The 24,190-nt window shown below is 47.0% G+C and overlaps 2 protein-coding genes across 2 annotated transcripts in view; both read right to left on the bottom strand.

Annotated features, from left to right (window-relative positions):
* Positions 1 to 13,669, bottom strand: part of ATP6V0D1 (ATPase H+ transporting V0 subunit d1) — a 44,573-nt gene extending 30,904 nt beyond the window's left edge. The window contains exon 1 of the mRNA XM_084755555.1: positions 13,412 to 13,669. Coding sequence (XP_084611681.1) covers positions 13,412 to 13,541 — 130 coding nt within the window. The 5' untranslated portion in view covers positions 13,542 to 13,669. The remainder of the gene's footprint in view (positions 1 to 13,411) is intronic.
* Positions 13,670 to 14,319: 650 nt separating this feature from the next.
* Positions 14,320 to 15,284, bottom strand: AGRP (agouti related neuropeptide). Its single transcript, XM_084756295.1, has 4 exons — positions 15,256 to 15,284; positions 15,009 to 15,141; positions 14,763 to 14,845; positions 14,320 to 14,553 (listed from the first exon to the last, which is right to left on the bottom strand). Exons 2-4 carry the CDS (start codon positions 15,136 to 15,138, stop codon positions 14,371 to 14,373), a joined length of 396 nt encoding a protein of 131 aa, XP_084612421.1. The 5' UTR covers positions 15,139 to 15,141; positions 15,256 to 15,284; the 3' UTR covers positions 14,320 to 14,370.
* Positions 15,285 to 24,190: the final 8,906 nt, after the last annotated feature.

Here is a 24,190-nt window from a genome sequence, read left to right as displayed (position 1 = left end):
CATCAAAATAGCCCTATAATGCTGTGAACCAAAATCGGGCAGACACAGACTCCAAGCTCACCAGCACAAACCTTGGCTTGGATGACTACTAAGTGTCAGAACACATGTGCTCTAATTTCTCAAGTATCTTCACCAAACATTCTAAGTGTTTTTAAAATATTTATTTATTTTACATATGTGTGTGTGTGTGTGTGTGTGTGTGTGTGTGTGTGTGTGTGTGCATCATGCACCTGCCTTGTGCTTGTGGAGTTGGGGAATCCCACGGGACTGGAGTTACAGAGAGTTGTGAGCTGCCATGTAGGTGCTAGGAATTGAACCTGGGTCCTGTAGAAGAAAAGCAAATGTTCTTTTAACCACAGATCTACCTTTCTATTCCTGCTCTAAGCTTTTAAAGTATTATTTGTTCATTCTTATATTCAAAGAGTGGGAGAAAACATAAACTAGGTACTGAAACTCTTCCTCCCTCCTGTCCTCTCCAATCTCTCTTCCAGAGCTTATAACTCTGGACAATGTGGGGCCTTTGCTTCCAAATGCTTGTTCCTGTGTGTGCCTTTAGTCTTCTGCTACACTGGGATTGTTATGCACAGTGCTTTACGGCTTTCCCCCAAACAATGTATTTCTAAACCAGCACTTAGAAAATTTCCTGCTGGTGTCCCACAGTAAGGTAGTGCATGGGTTATCTAACCACTGCAGCCACCTTAGGGACTATGTCACTTGTTCTAATGGTCTCTGTAATTAACAAGGCTGCCATGAATATCTCTGTGCCTGGTACCCTATGCTCATTTTAGGATCTAATTCTTTAAATGGGATTACGGGTTCATACAGAAAATATTTAGGCAGTGTTTTGACAAAATAGTAACAATTTTGCCTACCATACATGGTGATACACATCTGTAGTCCAAGTACCTGGAAGATGGAGGCAGGAGAACCAGGAGTTCAAGGTCATCACAGTCTATACAGCAAATTCAAGGCCAGCTTCAGCTACATAGAGAGACCAGACCAACAACAAAGACCGTGGCCAGGTTGTGGTGGCGCACTCCTTTAACCCCAGCACTTAGGAGGCAGAGGCAGCTGAATCTCTGTGAGTTTAAGGCCAGTGTGGTCTACAGAGTGAGTTCCAGGAAAGCCTGGGATACACAGAAAACCCTGTCTCAAAAAACAAAAAACAAACTGAATGTGTGGGTGTGTAAATACAGATGTGTGCTATATGTATGTATGTATTAGAAAACAAGAAACAAAACCAACCCTACCACAATCACCCAGAGAGATGTCAGCAATCTAGAGGGAAAGGGAAATTCCAGCATGTTTCTCTCTCGCCTTGCTTGCTAAACTAGGCTCCATGCCATATGTCCTTGTTAGGCCACACTGTACACATCTGGCCCACAGTTAAGCTGTGCTTTAGTCACCTGGCACAACTCATGGGCAGGACTGGGCTCCTAAGGCAGGCTGCCCTGGCTGCAAGCCTAGAGATGACTGAGCATGTCTAGCTCCTTCCAGACAGTGTACTGATGACTTCCAGATTGGTATCTTAATTTAGTGCTACTTCCTCACATGCTCACTGGACTCCTCCCTCATACATCTAAGATGCAGCAGCACCTCCTCCCCTACCATCTTACCCACACTTAAGCTGTCTTCCCCTCAGGGGTCCTCCACCTCAGAAACAGCTTCAGGGCTCATCCAAATCTTTCTTGAAGTCAGAAGCCGACTTCCAACATGTCTCACTGGTTCCTAACAAAAAGTAGATTTCCGGCCATGCACACCTTTAATCCCATCATTGGGAGGCAAAGGCAGGTGGAGCTCTGTGAGTTCAAGGCCAGCTTGGTCTACACAAAAAGTTCCAGGACAGCGCGGCCAGGGTTATTACACAGAAAAACCTGTCTCAAAAACAACAACAAAACAAAGGAAAAGAAAGAAAGAAAGATTTCATCCCCTTTCTGATCTCTGATCCAGTCCTTTGTTCCCTTATTTCATGCTGTCACCCAAAGCCACTAGCCCCTAGTCTGACTCTTGAGAATAGGGAGCTCCAGAGCAGGCTTCTGTTTATATCACACAACCCATCCCTACCTCCTCCACACTTCCCTCGGCTTCATCCAGAAAAGGATGGAGTTCCTGACAGCTCACAGCAGCCTTCCGCCTCTCCCCCCAATTTGGAGGTCTCATTCTCTTGAGCAGACGCAAGCAATCAAGGCAGCAGGCACAGGTGTCAATGATCCATACCAGCTCCTTGATCCTTGGGCACTGGGGTCTCTGATGTCATTGCCCAGGGCAATTGGGACAATACAGATCCTCAAATACTGAAGGAAGGCTGTGTGAGGCTCAGTCTCTCACTTTACTCATGCTTACTGCCTTCTGCAGACATTTCTCCAATGCCCCCTTGAACACCTCTCTTTTGGTCATTAGATTACTGGGACATCTCTTCCTTTGGATCACATCTGACTCTGATGGATTTAGGACTGAGCTAACGAATCTTGCTATCTAAGCTATGTTCATCTCATTTCAGAAATCCTGTTTAGTCTCCTTTGGCAAAACAAAATGGAACACACATATATTTTCACACAAAATGATATCAAGAAATTGCCAGAGCCAGGTGTGGTGGCACACGCCTTTCGTCCCAGCAGAGGAGGCAGAGGCAGGTGGATTTCTATGAGTTTGAAGCCAGCCTGGTCTACAAAGAGAGTTCCAGGACAACCAGGGCTACAAAGAGAAACCCTGGGTTTTTTTTTTGGGGGGGGGGGGGGAAGGGCCAGGTGTGGTGGCGCACGCCTTTATCCCAGCACTAGGGAGGCAGAGGAAGGCTAATCACTGCGAGTTCAAGGCCAGCATGGTCTACAAAGCGAGCCCAGGCCAGCCAAGGTTACACACAGAGAAACCCTGTCTCAAAAAAGAAAGAAAGAAAGAAAGAAAGAAAGAAAGAAAGAAAGAAAGAAAGAAAGAAAGAAAAAGAAAATCTAAAAAAGAAACGAAATCACCAGGTTTGGTGACCCACACCTTTAATCTCAGCACCTGGGGGGCAGAGGCACATGAATCTCTGAGTTGAAGGCCAGCCTGGTCCACAGAGAAGGTTCCAGGACAACCAGTGCTAAATCTTGTCTCGAAAACAAACAAACAAAAAGAAGTTCTTGTGCTTTTGTGGTTCTTTGTTTGAGACAAGGTCTGCCTATGAGCCAAAGATGTCTTCCAGCTCCTTATCTTCCTGCCTCAGTATCCTAAGTGCTCAGGTGAAATAAAGGCATGTGCCACCATGCCCAAGTTCGAACCCTTCTAAAACATTTATTTGCTTACTTTGTCTGCAAAAAACCATGAGCATGTGTGGAGATCAGATGAAACTTTCTTTTCACGATGTGAGTCTTAGGGATTGAACAGAAGCAGTCAGGGCTGGAGCCATCAAAATGGCCAGCATTTAAAAAAATATTTTTAGATTTATTTTATGAGTATGTTTTATATGCATGTATGTGTGTATACTAAGTGCATGCTTGGTGCCTCAAGAGGCCAAAAGAAGGTATCGCATCAGTAACTGGAGTTACTGATGGCTGTAAGCCACCATGAGAGTGCTGGGGATTGAACCCTGGACCTCCACAAGAGAAACAAGTGCTCCTAACTGTGTTCCAGGACAGCTAGGACTCGAAAAAACAAACAAAAAAGTGTAAAGTACACAGTTTTCAGTATATTTCCTTATCACAATTTTAGGACATTTTTATCATCCTAAAAAGAAACTCGCCCACATAATCCATCCCCCTCCCACAGTACCCTGTGCTTACTGAGCATCCAATGCTGTTCTGAATGTTCTGCATCTTAGGCACACCTGTCCCTAAGTGAAGCCTGTGTGATGTTTATGGCCCACCCACTCAACCCCGCCCACGGCATCTCCCTCCTAGTAACTAAAGAAGAATGACCAGTGGGAAGTCAGCAACTAGCTCCTCATTAGTCCTTCTCAAACATCCTGAAGAGCCACGGTCACCTCCCTTTAAGATGGTGGCACACACCTGTAATCCCAACACTCAAGGAGGCAGAGGCAAGATTGTTGTGAGTTTGAGGCCAGCCTGGTCTACAAAAAGTGAATCCAGTTCAGCCAAGGCTACACAGAGAGACCCTGTCTCAAACACCCACCCTACCCACACCCCGCCAAAAAAAGATGATGTCCCTATGTTGCCCAGGTTGGCCTCAAACTGGCAAGCTCACCAAATGCTCTTCCTACCTCAGCCTGGTGAGAACAGATAGAAACCACTGGGGCCAACCACTAGCTAAAGGATCCTATTCCTGTTTTACAGTTAAGGATAAATGACTCGCTCAAGGTCACAAAGCCAGTAAGTGGTTAAGCTGGGATTTGTTCATCAGTGAGGTCTATTGTATCTAGTGAGCATCTCTGCCAATCCAGTTTCATCAGCTTCTAGCCCTTCCTTCCCCTGTTCTCACTAAGGTCACTCATGACTTGGGAACGGGAACGGGAGAGCCTCTTTCTACAAAGCTCTTGGCCATGTTTGAGAATCACTGTCCCCTTCACTTCTACACCCTCTCTCTATATATATCTCTATCTATCTATCTATCTATCTATCTATCTATATATATATATATATTTTTTTTTTTTTATCCACGTCCTCTCTTACGGTAATCAGTCTTTCAGGAGATGACTTTGGCCACTTAAACAGTTGTTTTCCTTCATCCTCCTCCCAACTTTGTTTAACTGAAGCACTTTCTGGAGAAGGGTCCAATCTCCAACCTCTATTCTATTCTATACTCTTTTGGAGACTTTGGTTACAACTCTACTGCAGTCCCCGAAGCTGTCTTCCAAGCTCTGGTCTCTACCTGAAGGGGATGAGGCCTTCATCCAGATGACTCATGAATGCCCACTCTCATCTTCTCACTTCCCCACTGTCGTCATGTCATTCTGCCATCTACACACTTACCTAACCCAGACATGAGGGTACCAACCTTAAGTCCTTGTTTGCTTCTTTTCCTTCCTTTTTTCTTTAGACAGAGTCTCATATAGTCCAAGCTGGCCTCAAAATTGGCATATAGCTGAGTATCACTTTGAATTCCTGATACCCCTGCTTTTGATATCCCAAGTGCTGGGATTACAGGTGTGCACCATCACACAGCCTTTCTTCCTTCCTTACACTCTTCCTACAATTCCCCTACAGTACTTCCAGCCAATGCCTAAGCACAGATTGTCCTTACCTCTGGTCAGATGCCTGTGAACCTACAGAGTAGCTGGGCATGGTAGTACACGCCTTTACTCCCAGCACTTGGGGCGGCAGAGGCAGGTGGACCTCTGTGAGTTCAAGAACAGCCTGGTCTGCAAAGTAAGTCCAGGACAGCCAAGGCTACACAGAGGAACCCTGTCTTGAAAAACCAAAAAAAAAAAAAAAAAAAATGGAGCTGGAGAGTGGGCTCACAAGTTAAGAGTACCTTTTGCTCTTGAAGGGGACACAGGTTCAATCCCAGCATCCACATGACAGACCTCAATCACTGTCTTCTGACCTCCAAAGGCACCACGTATGCACACAATGCACAAACATACATTCAAACAAAACACTCATACACATAAAATAATAAAATACATCTTTAAAAAAGAAAACTACATAGCCAGATGGGGGTAGCGCACACCTTTAATCCCAGCACTTGGGAGGCAGAGGCAGGTGGATCGCTGTGGGTTCAAGGCCAGCCTGGTCTACAAAGCAAGTCCAGGACAGCCAGGGCTACACAGAGAAACCCTGTCTCAAAAAACAAACAAAAACAAAAACAGAAAACTACATATTGTGCTTTCTCTTCTAAAGTAGCCTCTATCATATGCCTACTTTCCAACTACAGTTACCTTTAAAAGTCAAGTCTAATAGTTTTACTCTCCTATACTCTGAAAGCAAGGCAAAGTCCTCTCTGGCTTTTCAATCTTTCAAGAGTTGATGGTCTCTAACTTTCCAGCCACATTCCTAGCCATCCCACATTTAATAAATGCCAAATAACTTGTGATTAATGAAAGACAACATCAACATTTGCACCTTCAGTTTCATAAAACTGACTAGCCTAGCCCAGCCTAGATTTTCAGTGTTTCTTCACCCCAGACTATCTTTTATGAAATAATGCTAAATTATAGTGGGAAGTATGAAAAAGATTACACCAGACCAAAGAGGAATCAAAGTACTCTTGAGAGGTTGTACAGACAGCCCAGTTGGCAAGATGTGGTACAAGCACAGGATCTGAGTTTAGATCGCCAGCACCCACTAAAGAAGCTGAGCACGGAGTCCCAGGGTCTGAAACCCACTACTTGGCAGGTGAGACAGAAAGATCCTTGGAGCTGGTTAGTGATGAGTTTCAGGGTCAGTGAGAAACCCTGCCTCAAAAACTAAGGTTGGCAGCAATCAAGAAAGACACCTGAGCCAGGTGTAGTGGTGCACATCATTAATCCCAGCGCTTACAGGCAGAGGCAGGAGGATCTCCGAGTTCCAGGACAGCCAAGGCTACCCAGAGAAACCTTGTCTCGAAACACACACACACACACACACACCCCACAAAGAGAAAAGAGACTTCTTCTTGCAAGGGCAGAGGACTCACATGCAGGTATGCACACATCCACATAAACACATCCATAGCTCACACATGCACAACTATTGGGGAGGAAGCTATTCTAAAATATAAGCAATGAGCCCTACGTGAGGGCTTCAACCACAGCACCAAGTATTGAACTGGCTCTGAACAACTGTCCTCAGCACCACTTAGCTTCACACGAGTTAAGAAGAACATAGGGCTCTTCCCACTGATCCCTGACAAGAGGAAGTCAGCGGCCCAACTGGGCCACGGGCCACGTGAAGCCCTCATTATGGAGTAGAAAACTAGCAGGCTGAACAGCGTAATTCAGAAAGCTACTTGCTTTCTCTATTTCCCAAGTTTCTAAGTGAAGAAACACCTGTGACTGGACTCCTCAGGATGAGAACCACCCCTAGAACTCGGGTTGCCATCTCTAAATGGTGTTTTCCAATAAACAGAAGCACATCTCCTGAAAGAAAACTGACTATAATTTTAGGTCCGGAAATGTTCATAATGTGATTAAAATACACTGGCATCTCAGGTGGTCAGGAAGCACATAAGGCAAGCAAAAAAACCAGGCATGGTGGTACACACCTGTAATTCACACTTAGGAGTGTGAAACAAAAAGATCATTAGTTGAGGTCAGCACTCACATGAAAGTAAGGCATGACAGTGCACACCTGTAAACCCAGTGCTGGGAAAAGGCAGAGGCAAGGGAATCCCTGGTACTCTCTACTAGCCAGCCCCACGGTCACTGAAAGAACCTCTCTCTCAAAAAAAACAAAACAAGAGAGTGATAGAGGATGATACTTGATGTTGATCACAGGTGAGCACAAAAATGCATTCGTAACTCACATACACAATATACCTCTACACACATACACACCACACACACACACACACACACACACGGGGGGGGGGGGGGGGAGCGGTGAGAGACTTGGTAGCTAACCCTAATAAACTACTGACCAAGAGACAATGTTAGCATCAATAGTTTAACTAATAAGTTTAAGAAATAAGATCCAAAGCCAGGTGTGGTGGCACACACCTTTAATCCCAGCACTCGGGAGGCAGAAGCAGGTGGATCACTGTGAGTTTGAGGCCAGCCTGGTCTACAAAGCAAGTCCAGGACAGCCAAGGCTACACAGAGAAACCCTGTCTCAAAAAAGAAATACAATCCAGGGAGCTGGAGAGATGCCTGGGTGGTTGAGAGCACTGGCTGCTCTTCCAGTGGTCCTGAGTTCCATTTTCAGCAACCACATGGTGGCTCACAATAATCTATACCATCTGGTGCCCTCTTCTGGCACTCTGGAGGCAGAGGTAGGAGGATCCCTGAGTTCTGAGGCCAGAGTCCTAGGGCTGTTACACAGAGAAACACTGTCTCAAATAAACAATAAATAAATAAATAAATGTATGTTTGATGCAATCATAAATCTAAAATACATGCATTTAAATTTTTTTTATTTTTTTAAAATCTTTTAAAAACTTTTTATTAGCCGGGCAGTAGTGGTGCACACCTTTAATCCCAGCACTTGGGAGGCAGAGGCAGGTGGATCGCAGTGAGTTTGAGGTCAGCTTGGTCTACAAAGTGAGTCCAGGACAAGCAGGGATACAGAGGGAAACCCTGTCTCAAAAAAACAAACAAACAAACAAAACTATTATTTTATTTTATGTACACAGAGATTTTGTCTGTGAAGCACGGACATGACCAGTGCCCTCAGAGGCCATAAGTGGGGTTCAGATTTCCTAGCAAAGGAGTTGCAGATGACTGTGAGCTGCCACGTGGAGGCTGGCTACTGTTGGGGGGGATGGTCTGATGTATTTTGATGCTAATTGCTGCTAGCTGTCTCGGTGATCTACCTTTTGATTAATTAAAGGCCATCCCACCTGGGCAGGGCAGAGGAGACAGAGGTGTGGCTAAGATTCCTCAGGCTCAGAGAGAGAGAGAATTCTAGGGAAAAGAAGAGAGACTGACACGAGGAAGGAGAGACCTGAAGGGAGAGGAAAAGAAGGCCGCCATGGGCTAGATGGTGGAAAACAATAGGCCACTAAATACCTATTTGATTATAATAAACTACTGAGGGTGTTTTCTTTGTTTTTACGACAATCCTGACCAAAACAAAGAAACCAAAAACCCAGTGGATTAATACATTCAAAGTAATTTTGTACAGCTTGTGTGTATACATTTTTATTCTATTCCTACCACAAGATTCAACCTAACAAAGAATTCAATGGAGCTGGAGAGATGGCTCAGCAGTTAAGAGCACTCACTGGCTGTTCTTCCAAAGGTCCTGAGTTCAATTCCCAGCAACCACATGGTGGTTCACAACCATCTATAATGTGATATGGCGCCCTCTTCTGGCCTGCAGGCACACATCCAAACAGAATACTGTATTAATTAATTCAACACATCCACACACACAAAAAGCTCAGAAGCATGAAGAGCTCTTTTAACTGCCATCTCTGTTCCCTCTGTTCCCTCAAGAGTCTTCTTCCTACTCTTGAACAGACAGATACAATGTACAATACAGAATAACAAACACTGGAGTCTTTTTCTTCTCTTTTCTTTTTTGGGGGGGTTTTGTTTGTTTTGGGGTTTTTTGTTTTGTTTTGTTTTAGTTTTGGTTTTTTGAGACAGGGTTTCTCTGTGTAGCCTTGCCTATCCTAGACTCACTTTGTAGACCAGGCTGGCCTCAAACTCACAGCCATCTGCCTGCCTCCCAAGCCTAGCTGAGCACTAAAACCTTAAAGAGACAGTTCTATCAGAGAGGGAGTCAGTGGGGTAGATAGCCTACTGGACTGGAATCCAGGTAAGCTAAAATGCTATGTTTGTCATGTATTTTCTGTTTTGTTTTGAGTTTTTTAGGGTTAGGATCTCAAGCCTGTCTTGAACTCGTGATTCTCCAAATTTCTTGAGCTGGGATTACAGAACCATTGCACCTGTCTTTTACTTACTGTCTTGCAAAGCAAACAACAAACACCCTTAGTCCTGCCCTCTCTGCCTTCTGAAAACTGTCCAGCACCTGAAACATTCTCTTTGGAATCTGTATCATGCCAGAGCAAAGATCTTACTGGGGAGCCACGTGTACTGGTGCAGGCCTTTAATCCCAGCACTTGGGAGGCAGAGGCAGGTGGATGATCGCTGTGAGTTCGAGGCCAGCCTGGTCTACAAAGCAAGTCTAGCATACTCAAGGATACACAGAATAACCCTGTCTCAAAAAAACAAAAATAAATAAATAAATAAATAAATAAATAAATAAATAAATAAAAAAGAATCTTGATCATCTCCAGCATTCAAAGTTCCTGGGATCCCAAACACATGTCAAGAAATTTCTAGAAAAGTATAACTGAGCCGGGCGTGGTGGTGCACGCCTTTAATCCCAGCACTCGGGAGGCAGAGGCAGGCGGATCGCTGTGAGTTCGAGGCCAGCCTGGTCTACAAAGTGAGTCCAGGACAGCCAAGGCTACACAGAGAAACCCTGTCTCGAAAAACAAAACAAAAAAAAAAAAAAAAGAAAAGTATAACTGACAAATACCATAGGAGTTACAACTGAATGGAGGAGACACATGCTAGTCAACCACGGCCATTTTTTCAAAGACAAAGTTGGCAGTCAGGTGTGGTAACTCACACCTGTAAACCCAGCTCTGAGGAGGATTGTTGCTGATTCCTAACAAGCTTGGGATATACAGTAAATTCTAAGCCAGCACTGGCTGCTCTCCAGAAGACATGGGTTCAATCCCCGGCACCTACACGGTTCACAGTCATCTGCTAATTCCAGCTCTAAGGGACACACAGAATTAAAAACAAAAACAAAAACAATTCCAGCTTATTTAGGAGGCTAAAGGAGGGTCATAATAGCAAACTGAGCCTAAGCTACAGAGCACAAACAAGCCAGGGTAACTTAGGAAGACTCTGTCTCTAAACAAAAAGTAAGAGAGTGCTGGAGCTAGAGTCTGGTGGTTAGGCGCCCTGTCACATACCTACCAGGCTTAAATCAGTGTTTGTGAGGCAGTAGTGGGGCAGTACTTAATGAGCAAAGAGCCAAGCAGAGGGAACAGCAGGTTAAGTAACAGACAATATAAGCTAATGTTTACTTGGGTGCTGACTTTTTCTTAGTGCTTACTGGGTTTTGGTGCTGGGCTAAATAACATCGTGGCCATCTCACAGTCTTTGAGGCAGATGCTGCTTATATGCCAGGTGAAGAATTCTATGTCCAAGAAGTTAAGGGATTTGTCTACAACAATCCAGTAATTGGCAGGTTGAGACTCAACCTTGCTTGACTCTGAAGTCTTGTTATCTCTGTGCACCCAGTGCTGGGGTGTCCCATGTGGAAAGAGGAGGAAGGGATCCCTAAATACTACCCTACAGGCCTGGGTGATGTGCCACAAGGGAGTCCACTGCTACACAGCTCAGCAGGAAGAATGTCCTAGGATGGTTATTGTCAATGATGGAGTGTGTGCTGGAAAGACGGGAACACAGGATCCCAGAAATTCCACAAGGGAGCAGGCAGCAGCAGGAATAAGAAAAGCCAGAAGAGAAGCCAGAAAAGGTAACAGTGTTCACCTTTAGCTTTACCCAAATAAGGATTTTCCTCAAAGAAAAACTAAACATCTTTGTAACTGGGGGGAGGGGGGGGAATCTTCCTTAAGTTCCAGTCAATACACAGAACTCACGCTAAGTGGCACCTAGTTTTAGGTCCTGCCCGCGGCAGCCTCCCTATCTCTCCTCTTCCCGCAGTGAAGTCAAACTAACTTTTGTGGCCAGCTCCCACATCGCAGCATCTTCAAGCAGCCTCTTTCCCCACTTCCACTCACATAATAAAGGTGAATAATTTTTCTTGCATGTTTAACATTAAAATCATAAAAGCTACTTCTGCACTTTAACTTCACTAGGTCTTCCTATTTTAACATTATATTTCACTTGACAGGTCTAGTTTTCAAGGTAAACAGTAAGCGACCGAGCTCAACTTAACCTCAGAAGTATTGGATGAGAACTTCCCACACCGGTGAATCACCAAGCCTCCTCCAGCTATAAGTACCTTTCTTCAAGGGAATCATTTAGGCCTCAGGGAGCTCTCTATCCTTCACCACCACCAGGCTGGAGGTTCTGGTATTAGGGACGTCTCTAACTTAGTACAACTGCTACAGCTGGGCCTGAAAATCTTCTCACTTTACATCAGTGGTTCTCAACATTCATTAAAGCTGCAACCCTTTTAATACACCTCAAGTTGCGGTGACTTCCAACTATAAAATTATTTTCATTGCTGCTTCCTAACTGTAACTTTGCTACTGTTATGAATCATAAACATCTGTGTTTTCTGATGGTCTCAGGTGAACACTGTGATTCCCCACAAAGGGGTCCCCCACAGGTTGAGAACTGCTGCTTTAGATCTGTGTGAAGAAAGGGGAACTTGGGGCTGGAGAGACGGCTCAGAGGTTAAGAGCACTGCACTGACTGCTCTTCCAGAGGTCCTGAGTTCAATTCCCAGCAACCACATGGTGGCTCACAACCATCTGTAATGAAATCTGGTGCCTTCTTCTGGCCTGCAGGTGTACATGCAGACAGACCACTGTAAAATAAATCTTTAAAAAGAAAGAAAGAAAGAAAGAAAGAAAGAAAGAAAGAAAGAAAGAAAGGGGAACTTGGGCTGGAGAGATGGTTCAGTGGTCTAAGAACAGTGTCTGCTCTTCCAAAGGACTTGGGTTCAATTCCAAGCACCCACACCCACATGGCAGCTCACAACTGTCTGTAACTCCAATTCCAAGGGATCAGACACCCTTATACCAATGCACATAAATTTTTAACAACATTTTTTTAAAAAAGAAAGAAAAGGGAACTCAAGCTGGAGAGATGGCTCAGAGGTTAAGAACACTACTTGTTCTTCCAGAGGTCCTGAGTTCAATTCCCAGAAACCACATGGTTTACAACCATCTATGGTGGGATTTTTGTTTGTTTGTTTGTTTGTTTTGTTTTGTTTTTCCGAGACAGGGTTTCTCTGTTTAGCCTTGGCTGTCCTGGACTCTTTCTGTAGACCAGGCTGGCCTCGAACTCACAGAGATGCACCTGCCTCTGCCTCCTAAGTGCCAGGATTAAAGGCGTGCGCCACCACCATCTGGTTACGGTGGCATCTGATGCCCTCTTCTTTCATGCAGATGTACAGGAAGACAGAAGACTCCTATACATAAGTAAATAAAATCCAAAAAAGAAAAGAAAGGGGAACTCAGCTTCTGTCACTCTTGTGTAAGAAACTGGTGTCCCAACAGGCACTGCCTCTCGCTGGGGGTTGGTTGAGTGAATGGGGTTGGAGCCAAACACTTGTGCGTGAACTTCAGATTTACCAGGGCCACCTCTTGCTTTCCCAAACGGCCCGTTTTGAAGATACTGCACAGCCAAAGGTACAGAGTTGGGTGGAACCCCTCTCGCTAAACTGGCTTAGCAATTCCCCAGGAAGGCTCAACACCAAGACACAATGATTCCAAAGACAATGGGGGAGGGGAGAGGCGAGGCTTTTCCTCCTAACTTCCCCATGCATTGTCACCCAACAGGCCCAGGGTTGGGCCAGAGCGAAGAGGCTTGTAGGCACACACCTCGCGCCAGCTAACCAATCCACAGAGACCCCGTCCTTCTAAATTACAGGACTAGCTCTCACGGGGTTAGAGGCAACCCAAGCAGTGGCAAACCACTGCGGTTCTTAACGTCTTGTTTATGTCTGGGCCCCGCGACGAGCCACGGCTCCTTTTTTTGACATGCCAGCCACCAGCTCGCGGATTCCCAGAGGCTTCGCAGGCCCTTTCAAGACCCTCCATTTCCCGCTTCCTCCCCGACTCGGGGAGGCCTCCATTGTGGCCTTTCAAGGTCCCTTAAACAGCCCCGACCCTCGGAGCTCACCCTCGAGCGTCTCGCACTGCACCAGGTTGAGGTAGTCCGCCTGGCTGAGCACCCCGGCCTTCAGGCCCCGCACTAATCCCTCCAAGTAGCCATTGTCCACGTTGAAATAAAGCTCCGGGAAGGACGACATGGCTGCGGCGGGGGCAGCGGGGACGGCGGGACCAGAGAGCCCCGATCTGCCCGCACGCAACTCGACTCCGAGATCAGCTGACGCGGCGCCCGCAGCGGGCTGTCAAGTGCGTCAGGTGACGCACAGCGTCTCACGTGACCACAACAGGGCTGGCTCTTAAATGCATCCAGCTTCCGGGTAGCCTGGCGCGCAGGCGTAGTTCGGGAGTCCTACCCTGAGCGCCCTTTCTCTGGACGCCTGCGCACTAAGGAAAGGCGGGCTCTCGGCGCCCAGCGGAGGGCAAGGCAACGTCGATGTTGGAAGTCGACCGCGTGGTGGTGCTAATACCCTCAGGATTCGAGTGGGGGCCCTCAGTTTAGTTTTCCCGGGTCAGGAGCTTCTGTCTGGCTCTGTTGGGGGCCAACCAAATAAAAGTGAGCGTGTGTGCTGTTCCTTAAGCTGCCGACGCTGTCTCTTACCAGATGGAAACTGAGGTCCAAGGAGAGGAGGAGTTTGGAGCCAAATGTTTATCCACTAACTAGACTTTACACCCGGTAACCCGTGCTGCGCCCGCTTTCCCTGCATTTGCTGCATTAGATTCCCTAGGACCGGCGTGTGTCCTCCTGCTTTCCCCGAAAGGGGCCTGGTACCTTAAAATCGCCTGTATACGGGGCTCCGACTATGGTACAGCCTAGACCCCAAGCTTGTGTGTGTAGTTCCGACATGATGACATCCCCTACCCTTCGATGAGCCCAACCACCCTTCGACAGCCACATTAGAAATAACCACAGCTTTAGGCTTGGTCCCATCCTTTATTCGCGTCCCCTGCCTTTGCCCCAACCTCCGTTGGTTAGGTGCGGCTGCAGAGGTTCGTGGCAGTCCCCAGCTTGCGGCAGTAGCAAAAGGCATTGAAGAAGCGGCAGTAGCACGTGGCGCACGGGTCGCAGCAAGGCACCTGCTGTCCCAGGCAGGACTCGTGCAGCCTTACACAGCGACGCGGAGAGCGAGAATCGCGGTTCTGTGGATCTAGCACCTGCATTCGTAGGGGAGTAAAAAACAAAACAAAACGAAGTCTGACCTCAGGTTCAGGAAACTCTTCTACCCTGTCAAAGTAGGATGGCCGTGGAGTGTGGGACAGGGATGGCCTGCGATTCTGCACACGGTGGGCAGTCCAGAAGTGGGGGAGGTGATGGTCTCTGATGCACCCTGCCTTCTACTCTATCCCTTCCCCTGAGCAGTTACCTCTGCCAAAGCTTCTGCCTTCTGCAGCAGGCCTTCTTCCGCTCCGGCTGCAGTTGTCCTCTTCAGGCCCTTCAGACTTTGACCTGGGGCAGAGGATGTGAGGGCCACACCCGACATGCACCAAGTACCCACCTCCCAAGGTTGGGATGGGGAGTAAGGGGTAGGAAAGAGGGCTTAGCCCAGGCAGGCAGGTTTGTGGCCAGCAATTGTCCTCGCCCCACACATGCCCAACCTGACCATACTCACCTGGGAACTCTGGGAACAGGGCTTGTCCAGGCCTCCTGATGCTTTCCAGTGGAGCCACGCCCATCTGGACCCCCAGTGTGGGAGGCAGGGCCAGCAGCAGGACACAACTCAGCAGCGTTATAGTCAGCATGGCCTGGCTCAGCAGGAAAACAACCCCATTTAGTCTCCTCATCCTTAGAGTACCCTACTGATGCTGAGAGCGAGATTCCCAGAAAGTTGGGGTTCCTGTACAAGTCTTTGCGCTTACCTTCGTTTCTTGATCCTTGCCTAGAGAGTTCCTGCCCACTCGTGCCCTGAGCTTATATAGCACTGTCTAATAAAGGGCCAGCACGTGACCCCTTCCTTCCGCCAGGGCATGAGGGAGGGGCCTCCCTGGAAAATGGGGGGGGGGGGGGGCAGGGGGGAAAGGGGGCACAATTCAGGCTTTCTCCCTAAAACCTCTGTACCTTTGGGCGTTCTATCTCCAATTTGGCATGAGGCAGCCAGGAGCCAATTAAACTTTGGGAACAAGATCAGGTGTTCAGGCCCCCAAATTTCCATAAGACCAGAACCTAGGCATGGGTCAGGCTAGAACTATTAGCAGTAATAAGGCAGGCGGCCCTATGGCCTTAATTTAATTTCTGGCCCCATAGAGGTTCACTTAGAGTATATGGCATATTGTTTCCTTTGTTTCCAGGAATGTTGGTCAAGGGCACCAAAGAGAGGCAGTTGAGTATCATGGGGCAGGAGTGGAGTGAAAAACTAGACCCAAGGTTTCTTTGAAAGAGAGGTCAAAACAGCTCTTCCAGCTGAAACCAAGCCCTCCTGCCTCGACCTCCTCTTTCCCTTCTTTAAAGACCCCCTACTCTTATTCCTGTCCCCAAACCCCTTTCCACCTAAGGTTCCTGGAAACCAAGGGAGCAGAACACAATGTTCCCAGGGTGGGCACACAGCTTCAGAGTAAAAAGCTTTCAGGCCGCCTGCTTCATTAGTGTTAATGGCTGCTCCCTTCCGCCCTGTGTTGTCAGGTCTCTGCCCACGCCAGGTCTCATCAGCTTGATGACGTGTGAGGACTGCCCGTTTGTGGATGTAGCAGGACCCGTTTGTGGATGTAGCAGGACCCAGGCCTTTTTTTTTTTTTTTTTTTTTTGAGACAGGGCCTTACCATGTAAAACCAGGCTAGCCTCCAATGTACAGCGATCCACCTGCCTCTACCTCCTATGTGCTGGGAGTAAAGGCGTTCACCACCACACTTTGCGGAGGTTTCCGTTGTTGTTCTTTGTGCCTGCGTGTGTATCTGTGTGCCAAGTGCGTGTCCGGTGCCCAGGGAGGTCAGAAGAGGGCTTTTGGGTCCTATGGAACTGGAGTTATTGATGGTTGTGAAGCACCATATAGTTGCTAGGAACTAAATCCAGGTCCTCCTCAAAAGCAACAAATGTTCTTAACCTTTGACCCAACTCTGCAGCTTGGTGGGTTTTTGCTGATTTTCTTTCTTTTTTTATTTTTTATTTTTTAAGATTTGTGTATTCATTTATTTTATGTGCTCTGTCTTCATGCACACCAGAAGAGGGCACCAGATCTCATTGTAGATGGTTGTGAGCCACCATGTGGTTGCTGAGAATTGAACTCAGGACCTCTAGAAGATCAGACAGTGCTTTTTTTTTTTTTAAAGATTTATTTATTATGTATATAGTATTCTGCCTGCATGTATGTCTGCATGCCAGAAGAGGACACCAGATCTCATTGTAGATGGTTGTGAGCCACCATGTGGTTGCTGGGAATTGAACTCAGGACCTCTGGAAGAGCAGACAGTGCTCTTAACCACTGAGCCATCTCTCCAGCCCCCAGACAGTGTTCTTAACCTCTGAGCCATCTCTCCAACCCTCTTTGTGGGCTTTTTAAGAAATTATATACATGCCCATTTGGAAAAGGAATACAGGTTGAATCATCTTGGAGATCCCAGTGCGCAAGGCAGATGAAAGAACTGCCAGGATACACAGTCCAGTCCATACTGACTCTTCTAACCAGGTGGAGGCCTGCGGAAAGCCCCCTGGCAGCCTTCATCTAGAGTTCACATCAGTGTTTGGGTTCAAGCTTCATGGTAGGAAGCGCTCTGCAGAAGACGGGCCTATAGCACAAACACTGGTATCTGGAGTCAGGCTGGCATTCTCCTGCAGGTGACCAGGACACAGTCCTCAGAGCCCGGAGTCTTCTTTCTACTTCCCAGGAGCTGGGGGAAGCCCCTATGGGGAGTGGTCCCTGACCTTTCCCTTTAGGACAGCAAGGGTCAGCCCTTTTGTCTCCCCTGAGAATGGTGTAGGCAGTTTAACAAGGCTGTCACTGAACAGACCTGCCATTGAGATCGGTTTGGAAGCTGATCTGGAAGTTTGGTGGACTCGTGTCAGGACTTCGTCTCTCCTGCCGTGACCTGGAGAAGAAATCAGGCTGTATCCTAGCTGCCTCGCTCGGAACTCAGGAACAGCAATCCGTGAAGTGTATGTAGGTGAGGTGCTTTCCCAAGATCATTCTTTTAGCCTCCGTTACTGGAGATTCTGGTTGAAAAGGTAAGCAGGGACATCTGGTGAACAGGAAAGGTGCCCCCAGTAAGCTGATAGATACTTGTAATCCCATCGCTTAGGAGGCTGAAGCAGGAGGATGGCTGAGATGGACTCTGGCCACTTGGCCATATCTATTTACCATCTATCCTCAGGGCAGCTCTTCTTGTCTCCAGTGGGGCCTCTTCCTGCCCTGAAGGTCAGCAGTCTTCACCTGGTGGTGTCTATACAAGTGTATCCGTCCACTGGGTAGTGGCAGACAGGGAACGTGCTGCTTATAGGGGCGATTTGTGATCCTAGGCAAGTCCCACGGGAGAGACAGACAAGAAACTAAAATATTAAAGTGACATCAGCGATAGGCAGCAAGAGGGTGTCCATCGGCAGAGACATTCAGGCACCACAGCCATATCCCGCCATCTAATAAGGTTCTCTGGCAGAAGAAACAACCCTAATCTCAAAGCCTCAGAAGCTTTGGCATCAGCAGGACCACCATCTCACTCATCTCTGTGTTCACAGCATCCTAAAGGAAATCAGTGACAGGGCTGCTGAGGCACCAGGGTCCAACGGACACTGCAGAAACACAGAAGGCATTACCTCACAAAATGACAAGGGAGCCAGGCGTGGTGGCACATGCCTGTGATCCCAGCACTCGGGAGGCAGAGGCAGGTGGATCACTGTGAATTCGAGGCCAGCCTGGTTTACAAAGTGAGTTCAGGACAGCCAAGGCTACACAGAGAAACCCTGTCTCAAAAAAAAAAAAAAAAAAACAAGCAAAACGAAAAACAAAAACAAAAATAATGACAAGGGAAAACTATAACAAATATAAATAAACAAAATTTAAATGGAATATAGAAAATTTAGATACTTATATCTCCTAACTTATGTGGCTTAGCCAGCTTCGCCACAAGCTTACCTAATTGCTTATGCCCTTTATACTTTCTTTTAAGATTTATTTATTTTATGTGTATGAATGCTTTATCTACGTATATGGTGTATATCTACATATACACCAGAGGAGGGCATCAGATCCCATACAGATGGTTGTGAACCACCATGTGGTTGAACTTAGGGTCTCTGGAAGAGCAGCCAGTGCTCCTAACTATTGAACCATCTCTCCAGCCCCTATATTTTCTTTCTTAGTTTTTTTTTTTTTTCTCCCACTTCGTTTTTTTGAGACAGGGTTTCTCCATGTAGTCCTGGCTGTCCTGGACTCACTTTGTAGACAAGGCTAGCCTTGAGCTCAGAGATGATGCGCCTGCCTGTCCATTTAACCCCAGTACTCAGGAGGCAAAAAAGCAGGAAGATGTCTGAGTTCCAGGCCACCCTAGTCTACATAGCAAGTTCCAGAACATCCAGGACTACATATAGAGACCCTCTCTCAAAACAAACTTCAGCTTGCTAGGTGCTTCAATACAAGAATGCCCCAGAGCCTGTCGGGCCAGTTCAGGCACCACCTCAGTGGACAGCGGGCAGGGAGTTGGCTAGGGAAGGCTTCCCAGGGGAGGAGCCCTTTCTTCAGTCATGAAACTTGAGTAGGAATTGAGGAGGGCCAGGGCAGTGTAAGTTTCTTGGATTCATAACTGACACATTTGGGGGCTGGAGAGATGGCTTAGAGGTTAAGAACACTGTCTGCTTTTCCAGAGGTCCTGAGTTCAACTCCCAGCAACCACATGATGGCTCACAACCATCTATGATGTGATCTGATGCCCTCTTCTGGCCTGCATGTGTACATGCAGGCAGAGCACTGTGTACATAATAAATAAATAGATCTTTAAAAAAAAAAGCAGTATAACTGACACACTTTACCACTCAGTCTAGTTAGCACTGCTTAACACATGGTCTGCCTCAAACCTGGTTCCTGCCCAAAGACCCAACCTAATCAATAGTCAGTTGGCTTGCTTTCTTTCAGCTGGAAATGGGAAGCCAGCCATCCTCCAATGTTCAGACAGAGTCATCAGCAAACATCTGTAGCCATCACCACATCTCTGTGCGTGTGCACAGGCTCAGACAACCTGCCACAGAACCCAGTATAACGCACCTCATCCATAAGCACAAGTAGAGTCCAGAGGAGGAAATAAACATCTAGTTACATCTCTTCCCACTCCAATCCCCTTTACCTTCCAGTGTGGCCCTATATATATTTATACAGACAGAAAAAAAAGAAATGTTCTGTGTGTGCAGACATGAATGTGCCCATGGTGGCCCAAGGTTGAACTCCTTTTTTTTTTTTAAGATTTATTTATTTATTTATTTATTTATTTATTTATTATGCATACAGTGCTCTGCCTTCATAGCTGCAGGCCAGAAGAGGGCATCAGATCACATTATAGATGGTTGTGAGCCACCAGGTGGTTGCTGGGAATTGAACTCAGAACCTTTGGAAGAGCAGGCAGCACTCTTAACCACTGAGCCATCTCTCCAGCCCCTGAACTCCTCCTTGATCACTGTCCACCGTATTCACTGAGGCAGAGGCTCTCAAGTGATCAGACGCTAGTTCGGCTAGCCAGCTTGCTCTGTGGACCCCATGTCTCTGCCTACCAAGCATTAGCACTACAGGTGGACTGTCGTGAGAACATGGCATTTGTGTGGGTTCTGGCACCTAAACTCAAGGTCCTCACACTTGTAAGGGCTCTACCCACTGAGTCAGCTCCCCAGCTCCCCTACATATATTGATTTTTGCAAGTAAGCAATCTTTTATTTAAGTCAATTTATTTTATTTATATTTGTTTGGAGACAGGGTCTGTATATAGCCCTGGCACTCACTATGTAGACCAGGTCAGTCCTGAACTTGCAGAGATTCTCCTGCCTCTGCCTTCTAAGTGCTAGAATCAGGGCATGCACCACCACCTGGCTCTATTTTATTTATTTATTTTGATTTTTGGGGACAGGGTTGCTCTCGTAGTCCTGGCTATTCTGAAGTCCCTTTGTAGACCAGGCTGGCCTCGAACTCACAGAGATCTGCCTGCCTTTGCCTCTCAGTGCTGGGATTAAAGGCCTGTGCCACCATGCCCCAGTCCATTACATTTTTTGAGACTGGATCTCATTATATATCTCTGGTTGTCCTTGAACTTAGATCTGCCTGCCCCTCTGCTTCCCAAGAACTGTGATAAAAGGTGTATGCCACTACACCCAGCCTCAATTCAATTTTTGATTCAATTTTTGTTACAATTAGAATCTTCTGCCTTCCTAATGTGTCCTGTTTTCCTTAGTGCTAGGTTTGAGTATAGTTTGTGTCCCTCCCCAGGTTTTGGTGATTGAAGGCTGAACCCCAGAGGGCAGTCCTGAGAGGTGGTGGGACCTTTAAGGAGGACATAGTTGGAGGCCCTTAGGTCCTTGAGAAACTTAGCCTGTAAATTCTTCCGAGAGGGTTCTTATAATTGGAGCAAGAGCCTGGTTCTACCCAGGCTCTCTTCTGCCTGTTGGAGAAGTGATTCCATGGCCCTGCTCACACTCCAGCCATCTGTCACTGGATTCTTGCCAGGTCTATGATTTGCCACATGGCATTTTGGCCTTTAAAACTGTAAGCTAAATAAGCCTTTTGTTTTTAAATGTAATTTTTATTCACGCTTTGAGAATTTCATACATATATGCAACATGTCTTGCTCATATCCACCCCTTTGGAGCCCCCCTGGGCCCGCCCTAACAAGTGTCCATCTTTTTGTTTTGGTTTGGTTTGGTTTGGTTTTGGTTTGGTTTTTTTGTTTGTTTGTTTGTTTGTTTTTATTTTGAGACAGGGTCTCTCTGTATAGCCTCTGTATAGTCCTGGACTCACTTTGTAGACCAGGCTGGCCTCGAACTCACAGTGATCCGCCTGCCTCTGCCTCCCGAGTGCTGGGATTATAGGCGTGTGCCACCATACCCAGCTTCAGTAAAGTACTCTTATCCCCCCAAAGATTCCCTTATTTGCCCACTAGGAGAATGCTGAGGCTGTTCTCTCTCACTGGATTTAAGAGAAGACCTTCTAGAATGACCAAAGACTTGCTGTCCCTCTATTGAAAAGAGAAACCTGGGACGAGGAAGATGGCTCATCCAGTAAAGCACTGAATGCATAAGCCAGACCTTCTAGGTTTGATCCCTGGAATTCACAAAGGCTGGGAGGGTGGGTTGCAGGTTCAAGGTCAAATTAGTGAATTCTGTCTCAAGCAAAAAAGGCTAGTGTTGGCGCATGCTTTTAATCCCAGCACTGGGGAGGCAGAGGCAGATAGATCTCTGTGAGTTCGAGGCCAGCCTGGGGTACATCGTGAGTTCCAGGACAGCCAGGGCTACACAAAGAACCCCTGTCTTGAAAAAAGACACCCCCCCCCAAAAAAAAAGCTGTTAGGAAAACAGAACCAGTGACTTAACATCAACTGCAATTAGCTAAAAGCTGGAGTCAGATCATCTTAGGCCATAAGAATATGGTCTCATATACCTCAAAGAGTACAGAGGCAGGGCTGGTTTCAATTGAGGGGTGACAGAATGCCTCTTGAATTTTAAATACTTGCTGGGGGTAGACACAGTTGGTTGATTCCCAATTCCTGTTCTCAATTTTGTTTGGGACAGTACCCAAATACACCAGCTTCCTCAGATTCCCAAAGGCATTGCTGTGTCAATGAGGTATGTTTATTATGCACGAGACTCCACTATGAAGCCTCTGGAAAAGTGTGGGTTCCTGTCAAGAAGTTAAAAGTAGGATTCCTAAAGATAAGGAGGAACTCTCAAAAGGGGGAAGACACATCTAGGACCACTTTTGCACAGTTGTTCACAATGGAAGCCTAGTGCTTCCCAACATCTGTGTCACACACCTTCAGCATCCTGGTGTCAGGATCAAAATGGGATTCAGGCCATTTTTGCCCTCCCTGAAACCAAGTAATGGCTGAAGAAGTCCCAGGAGTTTTAAGTAGGTCAGAGGCCTACTCCTTAGGACTGGCAAAGAGGACTCAAGCAAGCTGCTCAGGCCTGTCCCTTAACCCTTGAGGGTAGAACCTTTTACTGCTTCAGTAAAGAGAAGAGAGATGTATTCCTACAGCTTAAGTTCTTCTCCCGGAGAGGAGCGGGTCACGAGAGCATCTGTCTCAGTATGTCTAAACATATAGATCTCCAAGGTAGTGCTCACGCCAGCAGCAACAGCCTGAGAAATCCTGAGGGTGTTAATCTAGCTCTGTACAGACTCCCAGGACTGCGCTCAGTTTCGTGTGTGTGTGTGTGTGTGTGTGTGTGTGTGTGTGTGTGTGTCTGTATGTCTGTGTCTGGTGTGCACATGTATGTCAAAGCCAAAAATCAACACTGGATGTCTCTTGTTAGGAGCTGAGTTGTCTCTGTTTTGTTGTTTGAGACATAGTCTTTTGCTAGAACGCTGGGCTCATCAGTTCGGCTGGGCTAGCTAGCTGACCAGTGAGCTCTGGGAATTATCAACATAAAGCCACGGTGCCTGGCTTAAGACTCAAGTCCTCATGGGAGTAGAGCAAACACTACTATAACTGAGCCATCTCCCAGCCCCCACTGGCTGCCCCAGTTTTAACAGACATTCCAGGAGACTTTGATGTGGCTGATCTTTGAGAATCCTCGCTCCATTTTGTAACTCCAAACCCTAGCAACTTCCTCATGTAAGACCAGGCGCCACTGAGCAAGGAAAGGCAGTTGAAGCTATCACAGGCAGGGGAGGATCTTCATCAAGTATCCACTGCGTGCCTCACTGTGTGCCTGTGCCTGACACAGAACAGGCACAGATCCTTAGGATTTAGGAGAGCCTGCAAGAAAAGAAAACAAAAGTTCATCCAAGAACTGAGGCTGATTGGTGGTGGTGACGGCGGCAGCGGTGGCGGCAGCGGCAGCACACACCTTTAATCCCAGCACTTGGGAGGCAGAGGCAGGCAGATCACTGTGAGTTCGAGGCCAGCCTGGTCTACAAAGTGAGTCCAGGACAGCCAAGGATACACAGAGAAACCCCACCTCGGGGGGGAAAAAAAAATAAGGCTGGAACACAAGGAATTTGAGCCTCTTGTGGCTCCTTGAAGATACTCAGCCTTGTCAGTCCAGAAAAGCCTCCAGCCCTACCCCCAAACCCTGCTTCTTTCTCAACTAAGGGAGCTATCCACTTGATTGTACAGAGAACAGGCTGTGTGCACTATCAGTGGAACACTGTGCTTATATTCCTTATAGTCCACGCAAGACCACCTGACCACAGGCTAGCCCCACATTCAAATTTGCATGGTTGAACCAAGGTCAGAGAGAAGCCCACAGAAGCTAGACCTCACACCTTTTGGGGTCTGGACGCCATCTACTGGCTGCCTGTGCTTGAGTGACTAATCCAGGGATTCCTTTTTCTTTTCTTTCTTTCTTTCTTTTTTTGTTTTTGTTTTGTTTTGTGTTTTGTTTGTTTGAGACAGGGTTTCTCTGTGTGGCCTTGGCTCACATGGACTCTCTTTGTAGACTAGGCTGGCCTTGAATTCACAGCGATCCGCCTGCCTCCACCTCCCCAGTGCTGAGATTAAAACCGCCTGGCAGGGATTCCTGTGTGAAGGCCTCTCTGGTCCTATCACCTCTTCTGAAGGCCTCTGTAAGAAGCCAGTGGAAGGAAATGAAGGGATAAAGGCCCAGTTTGGCCTCAAAATGGCCAGAGCAGAGTTTTATTGGTCTGAGAGGTTGATGTCGCTAAACCCTGAGGGG

Source organism: Acomys minous (genome assembly GCF_964271855.1).
Source record: "Acomys minous genome assembly, chromosome: 14".
In the NCBI taxonomy this organism is placed as follows: Eukaryota; Metazoa; Chordata; class Mammalia; order Rodentia; family Muridae; genus Acomys; species Acomys minous.
Note: the sequence above shows the minus strand (reverse complement) of the source record. Positions and strands in the feature narration are given on the sequence as shown.